This window comes from Peromyscus eremicus, chromosome 6 (genome assembly GCF_949786415.1).
Source record: "Peromyscus eremicus chromosome 6, PerEre_H2_v1, whole genome shotgun sequence".
Classification (NCBI taxonomy): Eukaryota; Metazoa; Chordata; class Mammalia; order Rodentia; family Cricetidae; genus Peromyscus; species Peromyscus eremicus.
Window position 1 is genome coordinate 86,223,348 of NC_081421.1, and position 23,095 is coordinate 86,246,442.

Here is a 23,095-nt window from a genome sequence, read left to right on the forward strand (position 1 = left end):
AATTTTTTTATCAATTCATGCTTCAAGGCTTTCAGACGTCACTGTAAGTTCACTTTTGAATGCAAGAAGAGACCTTGTATAATGACCTAAAAGCAATTATTTTTAAACATTGTATATTTTTATTATGAGCTTTCAAAGCAAGCACATACTCTTTACTTAAATACTGCCATCTCTGACCAAATCAATGTTTTCCAAAATAATTGGAGCTTGTGGTATGAAAATTGAAAAAAATTTATATTCATTGTTGATTATATTTATTTTCAGGGTTCCACTGGATTTCCTGGATTTCCAGGTGCCAACGGGGAGAAAGGTGCCCGGGTATGGTGCATAAGTATATTGTCCAGAGATGGCTAGTGAACATGTCCCTACATGAGTCCCTGTTTCTCACCCCCATTTACTGTGAATACTGACTACACATTGAAACTCTTTGAACTGTCTTTGTCAGGGAGTTGCTGGCAAACCAGGCCCCCGGGGTCAACGTGGTCCAACGGTAGGTACTTTGTTTTACTATAGTGAATTCTATTTTGATATTAATTTTTCACATTTGTTTTTGGGTTTGCTTTGCACTGGAAAAGCTTTCTCTTCTCTTATACAGGGTCCTCGTGGTTCCAGAGGTGCCAGAGGTCCCACAGGGAAACCAGGGCCGAAGGTATCATCCAAACTTACTATTGATTTGTGTTGCAAATCCTTGTTGATGAGAGCAATGCTGTGAGGAAGAATCAAATTTGACTTTCTTTTCACTCTGTTCTTTTTTTTTTTTATTGTTGCCAGGGTACTTCAGGTGGTGATGGCCCTCCAGGCCCTCCCGGTGAAAGAGTACGTATCACACAGCTGCATAAAACCCAATGAAAATGAATACTTCTGTGAGCATTTTAATTCTGCAAGAGGATGCATATGTCCAAAACACATGTACATATTCACCTACAGATTCCAGTCTGAGTTAAGAAATTCTTATATTTTATACTTCCTCTCCTCTGCTAATTCATGAGGTGAGGTACAAACAATATTATAGAAATGAGAGAAATAATGTGTATTTTTGGCCTGACTTACAACACTTGCTCCAATCAAAATACAGTTGTTATTTGAAATATACTTTGATCCCTATGCATTCTCTTGTTTTACGTATTGGTCCTCAGTTTGTCGATGGAACTGACAGTTAACATTATGTTGGTAAAATGCAAGTAACAGTAGCCATTAAGTCACAATCAATATGCATCCAAGGCAAGACAAAACATCTATTCCAGTAAATGAAAAACTACTTGGTAAATTGATTTTCAATTGATATAAAATAAAGCCAAATACAGATGAGCCACCAAGACCTTTATTTGGCTGTTTTGGCAAGAAGCAGCAAGCATTATTTGAAAGCAATGGTCTTGAAGTAATTTTAAATTTTAATGTTTGTATCACATCCAATGGAATTATAATCAGCCTTAGTTTTCTATGATGACTCCATGCAACATTAAATTATGCTTATGTCATTTTGTAGATCTTTTATCTATAAGATGTGTAAGTGTGTGTGTGTGTGTGTGTGTGTGTGTGTGTGTGTGTGTGTGCTCGTGCATGCACGCACACACTTGGGCATCACTGTGTGTGAATGAAGGTACACGTGCAGAGGTCAGAAGACAACCTCTGGTATGGGTTCTTGATTTCCACTTTTTTTGAGATGTTCTCTCTGTATTGTATTTCTGCTCTGTGTGCTAGGCTGTTTGCCCTAGGTGATTCCAAAGATTCATCTGTCTGTGCCATCCATCTCCCCGGGGGAGTGGTGAGATTGCTTATGCAGACCACAGCATCCAGCTTTTTCATAAGGGTTCTGGGTTTCAAATGTGTGTCTTTGCGCTTCTGCCATCTCTTCAGCCCACATTTGTTTTTGTATAATTTTATTAGAAACTTTAAAGCTGGTGTTTCATGAAGGGAAAACAGAAACACCTGTGGTAGATAACTGGAAACTGAGCATAAAAATTTGAATTTCTGAATAATAAGTGGGGTGAATTTTTGTTTCTATTTGTAACAAAATAGGAGTAGATTAGAAGAAAAGAATAAGCATTTAATTAAAGTTTCCTTACGGCCTGATTCATATTTAATTAAATTACTACATGTTTTTTTTCTCTAGATGAACTATTCACAAATTAAGTTCATTCATCTTGTACATTTTGAACTCATAAATAATGTATATATTTGATATATTATATAGTTCAAGTAATAAAAAGATACAGTGGATTTAAATGGTTGAATCATCAAATTAATAGGACAATTTAGCAAATCATTGAACAACTGAGTTTTATTATGCTTTAAAGCACCAATGAGAGTACATCTTGACTTGCAAAATAGCATGATTAAACAACCTGAGTATGTGGGGAAAGACATTGAGAGTGAGACTGTACATTCTGAAGATCAGAATAAAGGGTTTTGTTTGTTTGCTTGCTTTTTTTTTTTTCTGTTTGTAACCTAGAATGACTCATTTACAATAAAGTTATCCAAGTATTCATTTTCTACATAGGGGGAAAATATTACTGCTCTTGTATGTGGTAAATGGCATACATATCCATATTATCTCCCCATTTACTGGCAGCAATTTTAAATGTTATGTATTCTTTTAGTATATGTATATTTTATTTTAATTTTTAATTAGCATGTAGAATATTAGATTTCTTTATGACATTGCAAAATATAGTTTGTTTTTTTACCTAATCTTCTTTATCCATACCTCCTTCTTCCTTTCCACACACAGTAGCATTTTATTAATTAATTAATTAATTAATTAATTAATTAATTTGTCACAGTGTCCTACAGCACATTCCTCAACTCCTCTTTTTCTCTTGATATGGTCTCAAGTGGCCAGTCCTGAATACATGTACACAAGAGTAACACTAAATGGGCTCAGTAGGTTATGTGCATGCCTGTGTATGTGAGTGTGCCTTTATATTGGTGATTATAGAAGAGGTCATGTACTTTAAATGCAAGAAGTTGAAAGGAGAATAGGGAGGATAAAGTACTGTAAATATATTAGTTGTGTGTTGAAATTCACAAAAACATTATGAACTAAATAAAAATTTTAGTCTTTTAATGAATTTTTTTCAAAATTTTAATTTTTATGTAGATACTAAAGATAATGGTTTTATGCTTTAAGAGAATAAATTATTAATTATTAATATTATCTCAGTATTTGGCAATTTTATAACATTTTTTAAAACTGTATGAATACACTGAAATTTTCTTTAGATTTTAAGATAGTTGCTGGCAATAGCAAAAGGTTATACTTATTTGTGATGTAGCATTAGATTAAAGTGGTAATGTAATTTTCCTTGTGAAGCCAAAACTGATAACATAAAAAGTAAAGTACGTTGAAGATCCACTTCAGCAAGCTATTTTTTTTTTTTGCTTTGGAAAGAGTAAATTTAATATTTGTTTTATTACTTAAGACATTTAATATATAGTATATCCCATTTTATATGTCTTCATTTTATAGATATAATTATGTGCTTGTCAAGTATAGGCTTAACTTTTACTGATCCATTCTTTGATACCAAAACAATCACTGTGACTCGAAGTACTTTATGCATTTTAAGGGTATGTAAATAAGAACCTGAATAATATAACTAATTATGTATCAAGCTAGGAATAGTACTATAAATGCATAGTGGGGTAGAATGTTAATAAGAATAATTATAAAGTTAATCTTATCTTGTCTACAAAAGGGTCTAATGCAGGGAGCAGAGCTGACAAATGATAGAGTTATTGCCAGAGCTTATTTGATGAGGATAAGAGTATGTGATGCTTTGGAGATGATTGCGTATGTCCCTGTTAGCTGTATATTACCAGAGACAGAACTCTCTTGGAGTCTATTGCAGTTGTCGTTTTGGAGGTCTGTTGACCCTGTTTTTAATGTCTTCCTCCATAAATGTTTCCAACCAATACTAAAAGTATGAATGCTATGATACTTCTCAATACAGATGGATAGTCTCTACTGTTGTTTTATTTAATGGTTTTTTAATGAACTTAATTTGCTCCTAGACAAGTTCACATCAGCACACGAGGTACTGACCACTCTTCCATACTCTCTTCACTTCTCCCTCTCACCATCATTTATCACCCCATTCTCCCCACAATTCTGTCTCACCTCCATGTCTGTGTTTTATTTTGTAACCCATTGACATTAACTAGGGTATCTATGTGACCGTTGGTTTGGAGCTGTCTGTTTGAGGCTGGTGGGCTCAGCCGTGGGTACAGTGTAAAGACAGTGGATTCCAATCTCCCAGATTCCATTAATAGCCCCGGCAGTTCAGTGGTGAAGGATAGAGCCTTCCTGTGAGCCCACCCGCCTTTTATGACTGACTGTTGAAAAAGCCAGTAATATGTGCCGGTTAGTAATTGTTTGTGGTGAGTCTACTTCCTGTCCTCTCTTCTTCAATATCCCCTGAACCCTTGGGGGATGTATAAATGTCTTATTTAGGAATATTAGTGTTTTATATGAACTCTAAATAGTCACAGTGCTCTTGAGATAAGAACATTGGTGTGATGAGCAATTTCACATAGTTAAAATTTGTTTGGCTTCTAGGTTAGGACCACACTATTATATTGTCATGCTTTCATGACTGAAGTGGATGAAATTCATTCCTCCAATGTCTTGTCTGAACAAATTAACTGCAAAATATGAAGATGTATTCTTGAAAGTTTATTGTTAAATTTTCTCCACTGCTTCTTATTCTTAGGGCCCTCAAGGACCTCAGGGTCCAGTTGGATTCCCTGGACCGAAAGGCCCTCCTGTAAGTGGAACACATTCTCTTTTGATTTATTCGATAATATTTTAATGCTTGACAGTGATAGCTTGCAATTTTAACACTTTTTTTAAAAAAAAGTTTATTTCTTTATTTTACATCCTGACTGCAGTTCCCTTCCCTCCTCTCCTCCTCTGTTTCTGTTCAGAAAGAGGCACACCTCCCATGGGTGTCAACAAAGCGTGGTATATCAATTTGCATTAGCAGTAAGCTCCTCCCCTTGTATTAAGGCTGGACAAGGCAACCCAGTATGAGGAACAGGTTCCCAAAAGCCTGCCAAAGCATTAGGAACAGCCCCTGCTCCCACTGTTAGGAGTCCCACCAGTAGACCAAGCTACACAACTGTCACAAATATAGAGAGAGGGCCTAGGTCAGTCCCATGAAGGTTCCCTGCTTTTCAGTTCAGACTCTGTGAGCTCCTATGAGCTTCTAGTTATTTCTATGGGTTTTCTTGTGGTGTCATTGCTTTCAAAATGTAAATATTGTAAGAAACTCTTACAAAATTATTTGAATTTAAATATCAGAGAATGCATATTCAGTGTTTTAAGTTCATATATGTTTTTGGAACATAATTTAAATGTCTCTTGTTAAGCAATATCTTAAATAAAAACTAGAATAATATAATTGTTATTTTTCAATCCCTTTAAAATCAATATCATTCATAAAATTGAAAATAATTGCTAAATAGGGCATACAAGATTTGCTGGAATTTTTCTGCTATCTTCCGTAATCAATTGGAATCTTCCATGCTTCTTCAGTAATCACTCCCTAAACCCCTTCCAACATTCTGGTGTTTCAAAAACCACATAAAGATTTATTTATTCATTTCTTGTCACTGTTTTATTTCTATAATGTATTTGTTTTTTAATTTCACACTATGTATCCCTGGGTAGCCTGAACTTAATATATAGACCAGGCTAGCCTCTAATTCACAGATATCTATCTACTTCTGGGCCCTAAATTTAGGATTACTGCATGGCTGCGGTAGATTCTTAGAACGTTTTATAAAGTCGTCTTAGTTCAGTGCTGTTTTGAATGTTATCATTATTAGTCCTCACAAAGTTACTGAAAATACTATTTTCAAACTTAAATGTCAGGTAGTACCAGTTCACTTGTTTCTCTCTCTCTCTTTCTCTCTCTCTCTCTCTCTCTCTCTCTCTCTCTCTCTCTCTCTCTCTCTCTCTCAATGTGAGTTATCATGAATTTATGCACCTGTTTGTTGCAGAAGCTCTAAAATACATTCTCTTCCCAGCACCAGCAATACTGGCACATTTTTCAAGATGTAATCTTCTTAAAGACTCAGGAGAAAGGCCTCAGCCATGGTTCAACAGACCTTCCACATTCTCTGAACAATGCAAATGTTTTTGAACCATTACTGTAATCTAGGCTAGACAGTCTTCCTCAGACTTTAACATTTACATAAGTCTTTCTGATAAATTACTCATCTTGAAATACCAGCATGAACGAAATGTTAAATGCGAACACCATATCTTACCTTTTTCAGTAATTTCAGATGCAAAAGTATGAGTATGTTTTTTAAACTAAACAATTCTGTTTATCACTTTACACATATCAAGAAACAATTTTGTCTGTTCCCAGAGTTGAAGAACAGGTCAAATAGCTGACATTAAAATAGAATGTTACTTCTGCTTCTATGTAAATTTTTATGTACTCTCTGTATTTCATTTAAGCGAACAGTAAACTCTATATAAAGTTTCATATCAAAGTGAAACCATAGTTCATAAACTGATACATGCATATTGTTTGTGAGCATTTCCATAAGTATTTTGATATAATGTATTTAGATAATTTTTATAATTAATTATTTCACCTTGTCTTAGAGTATTATGTAGAAACACACAGATTCTGGGCTTGGAATATTTCATTCAGAATCTGTAAATCTCATGTCGGTTTTAGACTTTTGTTTGCTGTTTTTTTGAGGTTTGTGTTTGGTTGGTTATTCCCTCCCTCCCTCTGTTCTCTCTCTCTCTCTCTCTCTCTCTCTCTCTCTCTCTCTCTCTCTCTCTCTCTCTCTCTCTCTCTCTCTCATTCTTTCTTTCAAGATGTGGTCTCAACACTCTAGTAGGAATTCCCAGACTCCTGGATTTCTTCCTATCTCTGCCTCCCAAATATTGGAATTCCAGGCTAAGAATCAACCAAACATAGCTATCTAGTGACAATGTTACCATATTTCAGTGCTATATAGTTATCTAATTTAGGAAATACTAAAATTTTTAACACGACTATCATGAGAGAAATCTTATTTTTTTAAAAAACCGTTGCTCAGTGTCAATTAAGAGGAAGCAAACATCTTTAAGCAGTTACTTGTGTTGTCACAGAGGCCATGATGAATATGTCAATTTTCACGTAGATGAGTTTGCCCCTTCGTTCCTCTTCCAAGTCTATTGAAGGAGCATCCTCCTATGATGAATAAAATAGTTATTTTAAAATAAGTGACATGAATGTGCTGGGAAATTAGTTGGCTTTATTTTATTGATTAGTAGTGTAGATTCAAAACAGTTATTTCAGATTAATTGCATGTTTCTGAAATTCATACTTAATTCAAGGAAAGCCTGGTGCTCTTTGGCCCATTAACTCTATTCCTCAGACTATCTAGGAACTTCAGTAAAAGTCATTGTGATTTCATTCCAAGATAGTATCGTTTAGAGCTAAGATCACCATTTCAAAGGATGATCATTTTGGAAACTTAAGTATAATTTGTACCAGTAAAGAGTGGGATGCTTACTGCTTGTACTTACAGGTTTATTAGAATAATGTATAGGTCTTGCACTGAATACTATGCACATATTTGATGGTATTTTAGTGTCCTGAGGGAAGAAGCCAGGCACATGTGTTGTCCTTCACGTAACATCCTATTAGTCTGAAAACTTTATGATGGCCTCAGATTAATAACACATTTACTCCATCTGTGTTAAAACAGAGGCAGTATGGCAAGTGTTTTAGTCTGCTGATTTGAAACGCTGTGTCTAGACCAATTTACCAGCAATTAACTATATGTTTCTGTGTTTCTCTAAGCTTTGGACAAAACTGCATACTTTATTACTAAACACCTAATGGCTAATGCAGAGATAATTGGCATATGGTTTTAAAATTACAGTTATTTTATAAAATGTTTTGGGCCTTTTGTTAATAACTCTCAATTTTTGCTTTCTGGGGGAGGTTGACAGTGGAATCACCACACTGATCTTGGACATCAAGAAAATAAAACATTCAGCAAGCCTTGATTGTATGAACTGTCACAATCACAGATTTTAAATAAAGTCTAGTAATTCACACAGCATACTGTGTGTTGAAATGGAATGGGTCAGGTAGCAGACATGGTTCAGAACATTGACAGAAGCAGCCAGGAAGTATGCCAGGCACTCTAGAAATCTCATCAAAGTGGAAGAAAGACACCCATGAAAGTGTTCTGATTTGAGTCAACGGCTTTTGTTCAAACTGGCTCCATATTAGCATATATAAAAATAGATCTTTGAAAACAACATTATTTAAATAATTAACAGTAGTGAGGGGTGATGTGCCTGTCATTTAAAAAAATTAAAATGTCTATCTGCATTTATTTAGAATAGAGAGAATGTTTTTATGTCCCTACTAAATATGTTTTGAAAAATGAACTGATGTGGAATAGCTTCTTAGGAGTATAATCTATAAGACTGTTGAAAGAATCGGTTATTCTCTGTTAAGTATTTAGAATGTAGGAACCTTACAGAATTGCCTTTTGTAAGTACTTACTTAATTGCTTCAGTTCTTTCTTGAAACGTGGCAAACAGCCCCTTTGCAGAAAGCAGTAATATAATAAAAATTTCCCCAGTATTTCATAAGTATTTTGCATCTTGAAGGATATATCAGGAAACTTAAAGGAATAATTATTCCTGATGACTTCTAGAATTGAACTTTTTTTTTTTTGTTTACTTAAAGAAGGGTAAATTGGTGATGGTTTTACAGGTTTGCATTTCTTTCTCATTTTTGTCAGATATTCCATAACCACTAGAGGGCACTCGCTTTCTCTTCTAGCTGCATTTCTTTTACTTGCACTTGAGCTGTGAAGGAAACAGGGAAAACACCTTTTATTTTCAAGCACTGAGAAACTACTGTTTTGTTAAACTAAAACTATGAACTTATGCATATATATAATTTTAAAATACAGAAGCATATGAAAAAGTTTCATTGATGTGCAAAGTGCTCTGAATAGTTTTACAGATTTTCCATTGTCTCTGTTTTTCATTAAGAAGGTAATTCACAAACGAGTATATCAAATCCACTAAATACCACCATTTATAAAAATAAAACCATCAAAATGAAATTTGCTATGAAATACAAGATGATTGTTTTCCACATTACCCGTGGGCTATAACATCATGTGAGAATTATTTATGACTTGGGTATTTAATGTTTGTTATCCCAGGGCCCTGCTGGGAAGGACGGACTACCAGGACACCCTGGACAGCGTGGAGAGACTGTAAGTGGCTCATTTTTTGTGTTTATTGTTTTTAATTTTTCTTAGAATGAAATTCGCTCTCAGAGAACACAATTTCATAAAAACCTGTGTTATTATTAACATTTCAATTGCCAGCTGAAAACTAGTGAATTTCTTTCTTTTTTTCTGTACTGTGTCATGTTTAACTTTATTTTACTAGTAATAGCTCACTCAGTTTTATTGTACTCTTCCTTCTCCCCACTGTAATTAACTTTTTTCTTTTATTGAAAGTAAATTTATATTATATATATATTATATATATATTTAATTTTACATATCAGCTACGGATTCCCCTGTCCTCCCTTCTCCCGCCCCCCCTCCCCCCCCCCCCCCCCCGCCCTCCCCCCAGCCCAATCCCCTCTCATCTTCTCCCGGGGCAATCCCCTTGGGGATCCAGCTCAACCTGGTAGATTCAGTCCAGGCAGGTCCAGCCCCCTCCTCCCAGGCTGAGCAAAGTGTCCCTGCATAGGCCCCAGGTTCCAAACAGCCAGCTCATGCACTAAGGACAGGTCCAGGTCCCACTGCCTGGGTGCCTCCCAAACAGTTCAAGCTAATTAACTGTCTCACTTATCCAGAGGGCCTGATCCTGTTGGGGGCTCCTCAGCTGTTGGTTCATTGTTCATGTGTTTCCACTAGTTTGGCTATTTGTCCCTGTGCTTTCTCCAATCTTGGTCTCAACAATTCTCACTCATAAAATCCCTCCTCTTGGCCGGGCGGTGGTGGCACACGCCTTTAATCCCAGCACTTGGGAGGCAGAGCCAGGTGGATCTCTGTGAGTTCGAGGCCAGCCTGGACTACCAAGTGAGTTCCAGGAAAGGCGCAAAGCTACACAGAGAAACCCTGTCTCAAAAACAAAACAAAACAAAACAAAACAAAAAAAATCCCTCCTCTTATTTTCTCATGCAATATATTATATAGTTTCCCCTCCCTCTATTCCTTCCAGTTCCTTTTCTCCTTTCTCTCCTCTGGATTCACTGACTTTCTGTTTCTCACTAGAAAAGAACAGGCTTCTAAGAGATGACAACCAAACATTATAAAATCAAATATAACAAGATAAAACAACAACTATCACACGGCAACCCAAAAGAAGGAAAAGAGTCGCAAGAGTAGGGACAAGATTCAGAGACCCACTCATTCTCACAGTTGGAGTCCCATAAAAACACTAAACTAATAGCCATAATACATACTCAGAAGACCTAGTGCAGACCCATGTAGGCCCTGTGCTTACTGTAAGCTTATATGTGCCTTGCTTAGCTGAGTCAGAGGGCCTTGTTTTCCTGATTTCCTCCAGCCCTTCTGGCTATTCCAATCTCCATAGGATTCCCTGAGTATTGAGACAAGGGCCTTGATGGAGATCTCCCATTTAGATTCTCTCTCCGAATAATGTCTGTCCATGGGTCTCTGCATCTGTTCCCATATGCTGCTACTGAGCTTTTTTATTAAAATATTTTAGCAAAACCATAAATAGACCCAAGTGTTAGCCTTATCTTTACATAAATAGAATGCTTGTTATTATGATACTTATTGTAGCAACCAGCAGCATTTAAGGATGAACTGAAAGAGATGGTCTCATACCTGGGATACCCCCATAAGATGCCACCTGGATCCATCCACTCCAGTCTCCTTACAGCTACACCTCACTTGACCCCTCAGTGTTCATTCATCTCAGGAAAATGTATTATTATAAGCCAGTCTTAGAGGATGAGATAATTTCTGAAATGGGAACTGTAAGGAAATAATTGACTTGAATATAAGCTTCTTGTCTAATAGGAAAAAAAGATGAAAATTATAATTAGATTTGTTAAAAAATCAGTAGGAAATACAACTGTAATTTAACTGAACAGCTCACCCTATGTTGGATTCATGAGCAGAGGGAAAATGAAGGTCCCCTGGTGGGCTGTTGTGTTTGTTTATTTGCTTATTTTGCTACTTTTAAACTCCCCATCTGTCTAGCTCAGTAGGTTGTTATATTAATCGGAAATCCTCACTGCTGGCCATGATTCCTTGGAATCAATCATTGGATCTCACAGTTAGTTAATTTTATTCATTTTTCTTGAGGAAACCAGGACACAAACTACCATTGACTATTTGTTTTAATCCCCTTTACTGCATTCTGTTACCATTAAAACATATTTAGAATTGCACTGCAATACATCTTCACAAATGCTGAACTGTTTACTAATTTTATCCCATGGGAAGCACTCCATCAATAGCAATATGATTCCTATTTTGCTCACCATGTCACAATTCTTGGGTTATAGCTGAAACTTTCAGTCTAATTTTTCCAAAATCAAATCAAGAAATACATACCGGGATCAAAGAATAAAATTTACTCTTGGATTGGTATTTCCAGAGCAAGGGCAATAATCTCTGAAAATAACTCACACTCAAATTTGCAAAGACATTCTCATTCAAATCCTGCAGCCCACATTTTTACCAAAGTTATGGAACTTCTAGAACAATGCCAGAATACTTCTAACATGTCTTTTGAAGAATCAATAACTAGAGAATTAATAATTACGATTCCTCTCATTTTTAAATTTAATCAAAAGTGGGACATTGAATATGATAAAAATATATTGTATGAAATTCCCAAAAGAATTAATTTTAAAAGTACTTTCTTTTTCCAAAAAAGCCCATATTATATAAAACATTAAAATGTAAAACAAGAAGAAATTAATTTGTTAGCTAGAACTTCGAGCAAGTTTCTATCTAGTAGTTTCTCATAGGCAGACAGAGTTAGTTTTGAGAAATTATATCATAATTTCTACTTTTAAGAGATCAATGAACAACCCTATAGCTAGAAATCAACTGTTTTCCTTCAACTTTTTTCTTGTTGACTATAATTCAAAGATTTCTTGCAGAAGATTCTGAATTGAGAGTGGATATACTTTGTAGTATATGTGTTTCCTTATTTCAAAGAAGAAATTATTTTGTTATATTTGAAATTCATCTCCAGTCAAAATCCTTCAGAATAAATTTTGGTGTCTTATATTTTGAAGCCTTTTTGTTGTTGTGGTGGTGGTTGCCCAGTAAAAACTATTAATAGGTTTTCTTTGAGTATCTTGAAAACACACAAATTCATTTGAGGCCCACTGTAGAATTCAGTATTGTCCATAAAATGAATTAAGTTCCTTTTGATATTATCAGAATAGAAAATATATGTTGTTGGGCATTACACCAGATTCTCTCTGGTATCCAGAGACTCTGGAGAAAGCATTACCTTAACCTAAAATATTCCAAAATTAAAACAAATGCAGTTTTATAGTATGGCATTATGAAGTAAGAAAATTCCACTCTGAATTATAATAATTTTCTTCATTTTATTTTATTTATATAATTCTAATGTCAAATTCATTAGATATTTGCACATGCTCTGATTTTTTTGTATGGGCAGGAATGTGGACAGTACTATCTTCCAGCTCTCTCTATAACCATCATTCTTACTACTGAGCTAGCAGCCATGTGGCTACTTGTATGTAAGTTTTTCAGTTCTCCACTTTTTCTTCAGTGGAGCATTGACGTTAATGAATTCATTGTAATAAGTTGTTACTCTATTAATTTTGTGTACTATTCATGTTCCTGCAGTTACTAAGACAAATCCTTCATGTTTTTTAAAGGTCAGAATTGCATTTTTTCCCTTCACATCAAACTTAATTGATCAGAAAAAGGCAATGTAGACCTAAGGAATGGGTAAATTCAAACAGGTAGCTATGGCTGTTTAAGAGAGAGAGAGGCAAGATCAATGTGGTTCAAACCTATGGCCACTTCCAAAGAAAAGACACACCTTAGTAGCTGCCTCAGCTGATACTGTGAGAAAAAACTGATGTGGGTTGATAATATATGTATTGAATCTATTTGACTTGATTTGCTGGTTTGAGATAGTGGTTCTGGGTAATGTAGACAAGTGGGTAAACCTGATTTAAAGTCTGAAGTCATCAAGGCAAGAATTGGATACAACTTGAATGTCTACTAGGGCAATCAAGAGACAGTTATATGTTAAATACCTTCTCCCATGATGCAATAGGCTTTATGTGAAGATTGAAGAAAGCCTAGGAACTGAAGGTGCTTTATTAATAAAAGTATTTTTGATAGCATCCATGTGTCACCAAGGAGGAAAATTACTAGAGAATCACAGCAAGGGATCTATCTCCATGCTGAGATGGAGATGGCACCAAACACCATTGGTAATTTCCAGTTGAGACCTACTGAGAATGAGCAGAGTTCAGCACAGATTAGCAATTTCTAAATAGTCTGGGGCAGATGGGAGAGTATACCAGTATGGGGATATAATTGCAGTAACAGAGGTTGTTGACATAGTCCAGGAAGTATTAAGTATATGCGAATATATACATACATTTGTACATACACATATACTATATGAATACTCTTGCATATGGTGTACACATATGTAGACGTGTTTACATGTGAGTGTGTATAGCATGTAGTTTGATCATAGATTTTCAAGCTTACCAGTTGACTCAATGTTAAAATTATAAAATGATAAATAAATTCTCTGATAATTTTCTTTAAACAACTTCGTCTTGCCATTGAAGAATATTGCACAAGTAGACATCTACTGGTCCTAAATCAAATTTAAAAATAGGAGAAATGTACTTCCTTTCCTTGTAATATGAACTGCAATAATAAAAATTCAGATTTTTTTACTTTCCTATAATTTATAATTCTTACTCTTCCTTAAGTTGTGATACAAACATAGAAAGACCAGCTTCTATTTGGTTCCTGCTTTTCTTGTTTATACTGTTTCCATATTTTAATGATTTGTTTTATTAAGGAATTTTTTGTTCATTTTACATACCAACCACAGATCCCCCCTCTTCCCTCCTCCTGTCCCTTCAGCCTTCCCCCCCAACCCATGCCCCATTCCCTCCAACAAGGTAAGGCTTCCCATGGGGGTCAGCAGAGCATGGTACATTCAGTAGAGGCAGGTCCAAGTCCCTCCCCCTGCATTAAGGCTGTGCAAGGTGTCCCATCATAGGTAGCGGACTCCAAAAAACCAGCTCTTGGGCATATTTTACTGATTAACTTTTATTGTTTTTTGGAAGGCTTTTCTCTTCAGGTTTTTGTATTTATTTCCTCAATTTATAACGTAGAATATATGACTTACAAAAGAAATCTATCATAATAAAATCCCATGGAAAAAAATAATCCATGAACCTGGAAAAATATGGATCTCAGAATATATTCCCAAAGCCTGATTCAGTGGGCACTCACTGCTCACATTGACCAGATATATTTATTGATCAGATTATTTGCAAAGTGTACTTGTAACTATTCTTTTGTGTTCTAGGGAAGAATATTGATAAAGTTGATAGGATTATTAGTCATGAAATGTATTATCTTTATAAATATATTTTATATTTTGTCTTAAGAGATTGTTAAAACTTTATGTATAATCAGTTAATGATCTTAAAAAAATATAGAACTCCTTCACATATCATCCATAAATCTTGCTTGGCTAATATTCTATATGTTACTGGATGAGGTAGAACAGTGAAAAGAACACAATTTTATTCCATATTCATCATAACCCAGTCTTTTATTTTATTTAAAATAATACTTTCACTATAATGTGCAAAATGAAAATATAATATTTTGGACATTTATAAAGAATCAATACAATATCTCATTACATTTGAAAAGAATTAATTTTTAGCCAAAATTAAACTTTCATTTAACATGTATTTCAATTATATTGCAGAATTTTAATTTTTGCTTTATCCTGCCTATAGCTTTTATAGATTGTTCTTTACTTTCTTAGGGATTTCAAGGCAAGACTGGTCCCCCTGGGCCAGGAGGTGTGTTTGGACCGCAAGTATGTCTCTTTATTCTTCTAGCATATTTTATTTTATTTTTTGTTTATGTTTTCTCTTTACTAAGATGACTTCAATTGGTGTATTTTTAGCAAAGTGATTATTATTATTATTATTATTATTATTATTATTATTATTATTTTGGTTTGGTTTGGTTTGGTTTAAGACTAATGTCTCATAGCACCCAGACTAGCTTTAAACTCGTTATGTAGCTGAGAATGCCTTTGTGGAAAAAGTGTTTGCACATTAACTATAAGCTAAAGCGTTTCAGTCATTACAGACAAAAAAACTTAGACCTGGAAATGTGTGCAAAAAGAGGGGACATGTCTCTTTACCCATGTCCAGAACATGGAAACGTGATGTATTTTTAGTAAAACACAGGGGATGCTGTCTCACAAGCAACTGCAGTAATGTGTTCCACTTTCAAAGAGTCTCAGAAGCTAGGATTGTTCTCAGTATATGTGTTTAACTTAAATCGTTCATTCTGCTGTGGCAGCATAGTGCAACGGGTCACCATTCCCTTTTTACACTGGAGGCTTATCATACTCCAGCTTTTCAAACAGCACCCACAGGGGGGCACACAGAGAGCCTGGCACTTCCCCTCAGCATTTGCTGTCCCTTCAGGCAGCTGGTTTTTTAGTACAGCTTCCAGTACAAACTCAAGGACTGAACTCTGGGACCCCTTAGCTTTATTCCTCAGACTTTGTCAAGTGAATATGAATTAACTGTTTGTATGGGGGTTCCTGGGTCAGGGAAATGGAAAAAAAGAAACTGCTCATTTGTTTGGGGTCCAAGAGACTTTGATTTATTATCAAAGCAGAGAGTGACTCCTTGAGTACCCACCAGAGTGGCATCAGTGTCTCAGTATTGTAAAGCAGATGTGACACCTTGTAGAAAGAAAGGAATAAGGTGAACTTATCATTTATAACACAAAGTTTTGAAGAGTAGGTGGTCTAGCTTCCCTCTCAAGCAGTTCTAGTTTTGAGGAAGGAAACTCTCCTTGCATATGTCATACAGTTCCCTGGCACTTCTGGCTATTCTCACCAACACTGCAGTAAGCTTCTCAAACACTTGCGGCATATACTACTTTCATTAAGTTCCAGGAAGTGTTTTGTTATGCATCATGAAAATAAAGGAAAATAATCCTATGAAGGACAGTAATCTTTGAGTTTGCTTTCTATTGATTTGGCAAACGTGACAGGACATTCTAATATGGCTTTACTTGTCTGATTCAGGGACCGACTGGTGAGACAGGTCCAATCGGTGAACGTGGGCATCCTGGACCTCCTGGTCCTCCTGGTGAGCAAGGACTTCCTGGTGCTGCCGGGAAAGAAGGTGCAAAGGTACAACAAGATCAAGGACATTCACTTACTCAAAACCTCTATGTACTCCTCATCCACTATACATGTGTATTATGCGTTTCCATACTACTCAATGTCAGAACAATTTGCCATGGTGATATTTAGTGTAAGGTTACTGTATTTCAAGACATTACTGAATAATAGCCCAAGAATCATTTCATTGACCATATCACCAGTTTGTATAATACCCTTACATCTGGGTATCAGTATTTTAATATGTATGGCACTCTTAATGACAACCTTTTAATTAAATGATGCATATTGTCTTTAAGTAAGGGTGAGATGAGAGATACTCACCATAGAGTATTTCATGTTCATAGAAACTGTGTAGAAATTACATTTTGCTAATGGTATGTATTTTATCTCTCAGGGTGACCCAGGTCCTCAAGGTATCTCAGGGAAAGATGGACCGGCAGGAATACGTGGTTTCCCAGGTGAAAGAGGCCTTCCTGGAGCCCAGGTATGCTCAACATATAAGTAAAGCACATGGATGAAATTTTTACTCAGAGTCATGAGTAAATAAGGAGCTATATATAAATCTATGCATCTCATTATCTTAATATACATGTATATCCCTGCGTGTGTTGCCTTCAGAAAACACTTCCTGTCATCTCCATTTTGTCAGTCACACAGTGCCTATTAATAGTCACTTTATATGTATTCAATTGCTTTTTTTTTTTTTTTTTTAATCAGGGCGCACCTGGACTGAAAGGAGGAGAAGGTCCCCAGGGCCCACAGGGTCCAGTTGTAAGTATGATGATAATAGATAGCCATGCTATCCATAGTTGCAAATTACAGCTCTCCTGTTATTACTCTCATGCTGTGATCCCACGGTGTGTGGAAGAGAAAATAAACATGTGTCAATCAAAGCACTCAATGCTGGGTTTCTGCTAATTGCAGGCACTAACGAGTGCAGAAGCACAAGCAAGGGTTTAGGAGGTAGGGAAGATTTGCTCTGGCAGGAGATATGGAACTGTCTTACCTCTTACTGTTCTCAATGAAATAGATCATAATTGTAAGTACAATAGTGTCAGGAATAGGAAAAAACCTGGAAAGGTTGTGGTTTGAATTTGTTTTCTTACTCAGCCTCTCCTTTAATAATTAGTCATAAAATAAGCTTCAATTTCACATATGTGTTCTGTCTGAATTAAGTACTTGATGAGACTTGAATTTTTCTGTGATATAAAAATATCAAATAAGAATGAAAAATAATGTCATTTCCCATGCTAGTAGTGATTGTCACACATTTCTGTAACATCATGAAGTAACTGGCAGTGAGCAAGCATCAGGGTTTGGCTTCACATTTATTCCTGAATTCCATGAAAACTCGGCTGAGAAACAGAGTATAGCCCTCGTGTTTTTCATGCCCCCTCTGTTCTCAGCAATGCTCTGAAATATCACTATAGCATACAAAATGCCATATTTAGAAGCCTTTTCTCGTTTAATCCTCTTCCCTTGCTTATAGAACTGAACATTTTCTTAGCTCTCTTCACAACTTCTATCCAGGGCAGACTGGAGCCATGTTAACCACTTTATAGTACTTTGCTTATGACTTCACCATTTCTGCTACCATATCCTCTGTTTAGTCTCTTTGTTCTCTTCCTAACAATATGGTAACGCTTCTCCTTGACTCCGTTCATTTTGCTACCCATCCTCTAAGGAGTAGAATTTCAGTTTAATACACTTCTCTAACTATGCCATGATCTGATTGAACCACACTTGTGCATCCATACTGCCTTCAAAATCAACTTACTAATCATGGTTGACAACTCATGTTCATTATGTGATCCTAATAACAATGGGCTACCCAGGTCATTATCCTTATCGCCCCTTAATTTCTACCGTATGATGTTTTGACACCCTCATGTTACTCAAATCACTATGATTTTTGACAGTATTAAACAATTTTAATTTACCAGCCTTTAACCTTTTTTTTTTTTTTTTTTTGGTTTTTCGAGGCAGGGTTTCTCTGTGTAGCTTTGCGCCTTTCCTGGGACTCACTTGATAGCCCAGGCTGGCCTCGAACTCACAGAGATCCTCCTGGCTCTGCCTCCCGAGTGCTGGGATTAAAGGCGTGCGCCACCACCGCCCGGCTCACCAGCCTTTAACCTTTAATGCTAGGGCATCCACCACCTTTTTGTGGCCTCTGAATTCATTGTTGAACTCGCTTGCACAAACCCACACCACACACATTAAAAAAAAATTCAAAATAAAACCTTCAAAACTAGGATTTAACTAAATAAGCATGAAGATTGTCAAAAGCCTTCCCTCTATATTTTTAATTAATTTAATAATTATATATTATTTTATTTACTGACTGATGGGCTTGTTGTCGTTTTGTTGTTCTGGCTCTGGTGGAACTTTCTTTATATGGAGAAAGCATATAAGAGGAAGGAGACCCAAATTTCCCAAATTATGTCCAACATTTTACAAACTTACAATGCACTCTACCCCGTCACTATCGATTACTCTTTTGTTACTAAGCCTTCAGATTCTATTCCCTCCTTTGTGAGTTATTTCTTCTTGTCATTTCTTCAATAGCTTGCATGTTTTTGTCATAGTTCCTTTTTCTTCTCCCTTCTTTACCCTTTATTCCTGAGAGGTTTCTTTCCATTATATCTTGCTCATTTTCAGAGGGCGAAATAGAAATTTTGGAATGATTGTACTGATGACTCTTGATTCGTGTGTCCCGCTTCTCAAGAACAAGCTGTTACACCCAAGGAGGATTGGTCTTTAGTCACAGAATGTGGCCAGGACCAATGACAAACTATTGCAGCACTAGTACAAAACATGGAGATGATCATCAGAGTTTACACTTCAAATTCTAGCAATGCTTGATGCTCCATCTGGACTTTTATTTTGTATGATTTAGAGTATATCATTAGGAGAGTGTAGTGACTTCACTTCACAGTGTTGAAATGAAGGTCACCTTGGCCTTAAAAATATGGAAATACACATTTTTGTTTTCTACATAGATAGCTTTGTAACACAAGAACTTGCTTGTGTTTCTGTTTTTCCTCAGTGAGCTCCATTTACACTGAATGCTAAGGAGATGTTTTGTCTGTTTTCTGCTTTCATAGCTTTACAAAAATCTCCCTAGAATATGAAAGGAATAATGAAGGAAACTGATAATATATGTTTTTTTACTGTTCTCATCTGTGCAACGGTTAGGGAAACAGCCCCTGTTTCTCTACAGTCACTGGTCCCAAGATGCACACTAATGCCGTAGCTTCCTGTTTTGTTACCATTAAAGGATTTTAGGGAGATGTTGGGACATTTAAGGGGATAGGTTGCAGAAATGGGGAAAGATAACATTAAAGAAATGAATTGAATAGAAGGTTTAATCTTCACAATGTGGAAAGCATACTCTTTTTATATTTAGTAGCATAAGAAAATATTTTTAGTATGAACACTGTTTGTAGGAATAAAGAAAGAGAAACAACCTTTGTGAAACTTTGCTTTCTAACTCAAAAATTACAAAAATGATAGTTCTGTGTTTTTTTAGGTTTTTCAGCATGTTCTTTCCAGTTTAGCATTTCTGATATACTGCCATTGCTGGTCAGGACACAAGGACACAATAATGCTCTATGGAATAAGCTTTGCCTATCTAACAATGTAAACTTAGTGGCACAATAGAACCTCCTAATCTTAGATGTCTCTTCTTCACTTTCAGTTTTATAACTACTAAAGTTTTTGTGTGTGTTTTAAGCATAGACATACCTAGGCATAATTATCAAAAATCAATTCATTGTTTTCATATTTTATCTTTAGGTACATCACAATACTAAACATTTCAAGAAACTAATCAGAGTCTATTTCCCATATTTTATTGATGAAAAAATGAGCCATAGAGAATTTGGTCAAGATCAGAACTATTGGTTCCAGGGCTGGAAAGAGAAGACTCACACTAGCAAACATTTATTTATGAAATGCCTTGTGCCAGTAACTACCACAAGTGCTTTGTCATTGGAAAAAATAAGCAGAAATCCCTGCCTTTGTGAGCACTACCAATTTCTCATTTTAATCTATATGTCTATTTTATACATAACTGTCAATATAATAATTTTATTTACTACACAAAAGTAATTATATTTACTATACACAATTTCAAATTTTCTTTTAATCAGTTTAGATACCTAAGTTTTATTAAGATATTAAGCTTGAAAATGAGTTTCCCAATGGTAGGAACTATTATATTACATAGTTTTCCTAGAATGTATTACTTGAGCACAGAATCCCAATTTTTTCATGCTAAATGCATAAAAAATTCTTCTAAAATTGAGCTGAAACTCAAAGAAAAGAAAGAGATTGCCTTACCAGTGGTTCAGTTGTGACTGAAGGACTGGAAAGTTTTGTTTGTTCAAAGCTGGTCGAAGACTTAAGATTCTCAACTTCACTCTACATCATTTGTTTAATCAACAGGCACCATCAGAGATTTTCATTTTATATTTATTGGTGGATAAAATAAAATCAGTGCTGAGCATTCCATTATTACAGATATACAGGCTTATGGAATTTCTGTAATAACAAGGAAAAAAAGGGAATTGCCACTGTACCTTAGGGCACAGGTATACACTGACAAGCCTCTTTGCCTTCCCATCATTTGTCTTAATGCTGATGAAATCTGACAAGATCATGAGAAATATTTTAACTACAGAAAAGTAATATATTTTGTCATTAATTTTAATGCAGCTTCCAAAAGCAAGATGATAATCTGAAATTTAATCTTCGGAATGCTTTAAGGCAGAAAGTAAAATAGTTTCCTTTTTAATAATAACATATAATATCTACACACTCTGCACACTTCCTTAGACTCAAAACAGCAGCATTCCATCTCTGCTTAAGACATATTTAAAATGTTTATATAAAATATTTAGTTTACTTTTAAATATTAAGCAGAGTTTACTTTCAACAAACACATTTTTTCCCAAAATAAAAGCCATGAGTCACATGTCAATAATGATACATCAATTAGTATGACACATATGTCTTCAGGTTTTATGACCACAACTTTTAGGGAAAATAAATATTCAATTAATGTTCGGCAAATTGCTATTGATGGCACTTGAGTGACTCAGGATTTAACCAAGACCAATGTTCCACATAACTCGTAATAGAAAAATGCACATCATTAATAAATTATGTTGACATTTCTATAACCATGTATTTTATTTGGATATATATGTGTGTGTGTGTGTATGTATACATACATACCCTGTATATATACTGTATGTATATATACATACCCTGTATGTATACATATATACACGCATACATATATGTACACATGTACATCATATACATATATCTAGAGGGAGAGAGAGATATAGAGACATAAGGATGTGTAATATATACACATGCATACACACATACATATATTTTAGAAAATACTAAGTGCAATTTATTTTATTGCAGTTGTGATCTCACATTTATGATTTCTAACACTTGACTAGTAAGCAGGTAATATTCACACAGTTCTTCATTGGTTATTATGCAGTATAACAAACATTTTATGTGATTTTTCATGTAATTCTAGCTCATAAATTCCTTTTTGTTTAAATCCAGTTGAAATTTTGATAAAATTCTTAAAAATTCTTTCCCTTAATTTTGATATCTCACAGTTATAAAAAATAAATCAAATGCTTCATTTACTCATAAAATAGAGAAAAAGATATCACATTCTCATGTTACTTTTTCTTCTATAACATCAAATTTGAATCTTTTTAATTTAATGACTACAAATAAAATACATGGATGATTCTGCTCAAAATAAACTGATTAAAGTTACAATGATATTTTCAATGGCTGACAAAGGAAACTTAAGTTTGACCCCTTGTAAACTTTTACAATATATTGGGATCCCTGTAATTGTTTTTGCAACTCCCAATTTTCTTGCAACTAGATCTTAGTCTGGTAATTTACCTTCTCCACTACATTTTCAGTTTTGTTTTGTTGTTGTTGTTGTTGTTTGTTTTGTTTTTAAAGAGGGGCATGATGCTATCATATCATCTTCTTATCTGTTTCTGAGTTCCTCTGATTTCTACTTATGGTGCTTCAATATAGGGGCACTAAAAATTGCATCTATGTAGTGATATTATAACTTCATCCCCTTTCAACTTCTCTTGTGGAGTGTGTCTTCTGAAGCCTTTACAGAACTTCTTTATTTTTGAATCAGTGATTATATCCTAACGAAAAAAGAAAACATTTCTATGGAAAAAAAAATACATGGATGAGAAGTACAATGTCACAGAAGATTTTTAACCAATTAACATTGAGAAATTTAAGGAACACATATATCTATCATCTGCAGTCAGTGAACACCTTAGGGAAATTGAGTGGGTATTAAATTCTAAGAATCCCGGGGTGGGTAGCCTGGGAATTGTAGCATTGATGTCCTCAGAGAAGAACAATAGGAAGCTTCTCACAGAGTGTGGGGAAGGAGGTTCCAAGGTTAGTGCTCCTCATTTAAAAAGAAATGATACTCCTGGAATTTTTTGAAACCAAAATGAAAATTGAAAAAATGACCAATTGGTAAATGGTGAGGTACTATGTAATTACAAATTCTTGATGGTGTTACCATTGTTCATCTAGTATAGTTAATTCTTTAGCTAATGAAAATATAAA

The 23,095-nt window shown here is 35.1% G+C and overlaps 1 protein-coding gene across 4 annotated transcripts in view; it reads left to right on the forward strand.

Moving 5' to 3' along the window:
* Nucleotides 1-23,095, forward strand: part of Col11a1 (collagen type XI alpha 1 chain) — a 195,596-nt gene that overhangs the window by 112,740 nt on the left and 59,761 nt on the right. For all 4 annotated transcript variants that reach the window (XM_059264978.1, XM_059264981.1, XM_059264977.1 and 1 more), the window contains 10 exons: nt 265-318; nt 446-490; nt 596-649; nt 772-816; nt 4,713-4,766; nt 9,205-9,258; nt 15,059-15,112; nt 16,346-16,453; nt 16,842-16,931; nt 17,165-17,218. In XM_059264978.1, coding sequence (XP_059120961.1) covers nt 265-318; nt 446-490; nt 596-649; nt 772-816; nt 4,713-4,766; nt 9,205-9,258; nt 15,059-15,112; nt 16,346-16,453; nt 16,842-16,931; nt 17,165-17,218 — 612 coding nt within the window. The remainder of the gene's footprint in view (nt 1-264; nt 319-445; nt 491-595; nt 650-771; nt 817-4,712; nt 4,767-9,204; nt 9,259-15,058; nt 15,113-16,345; nt 16,454-16,841; nt 16,932-17,164; nt 17,219-23,095) is intronic.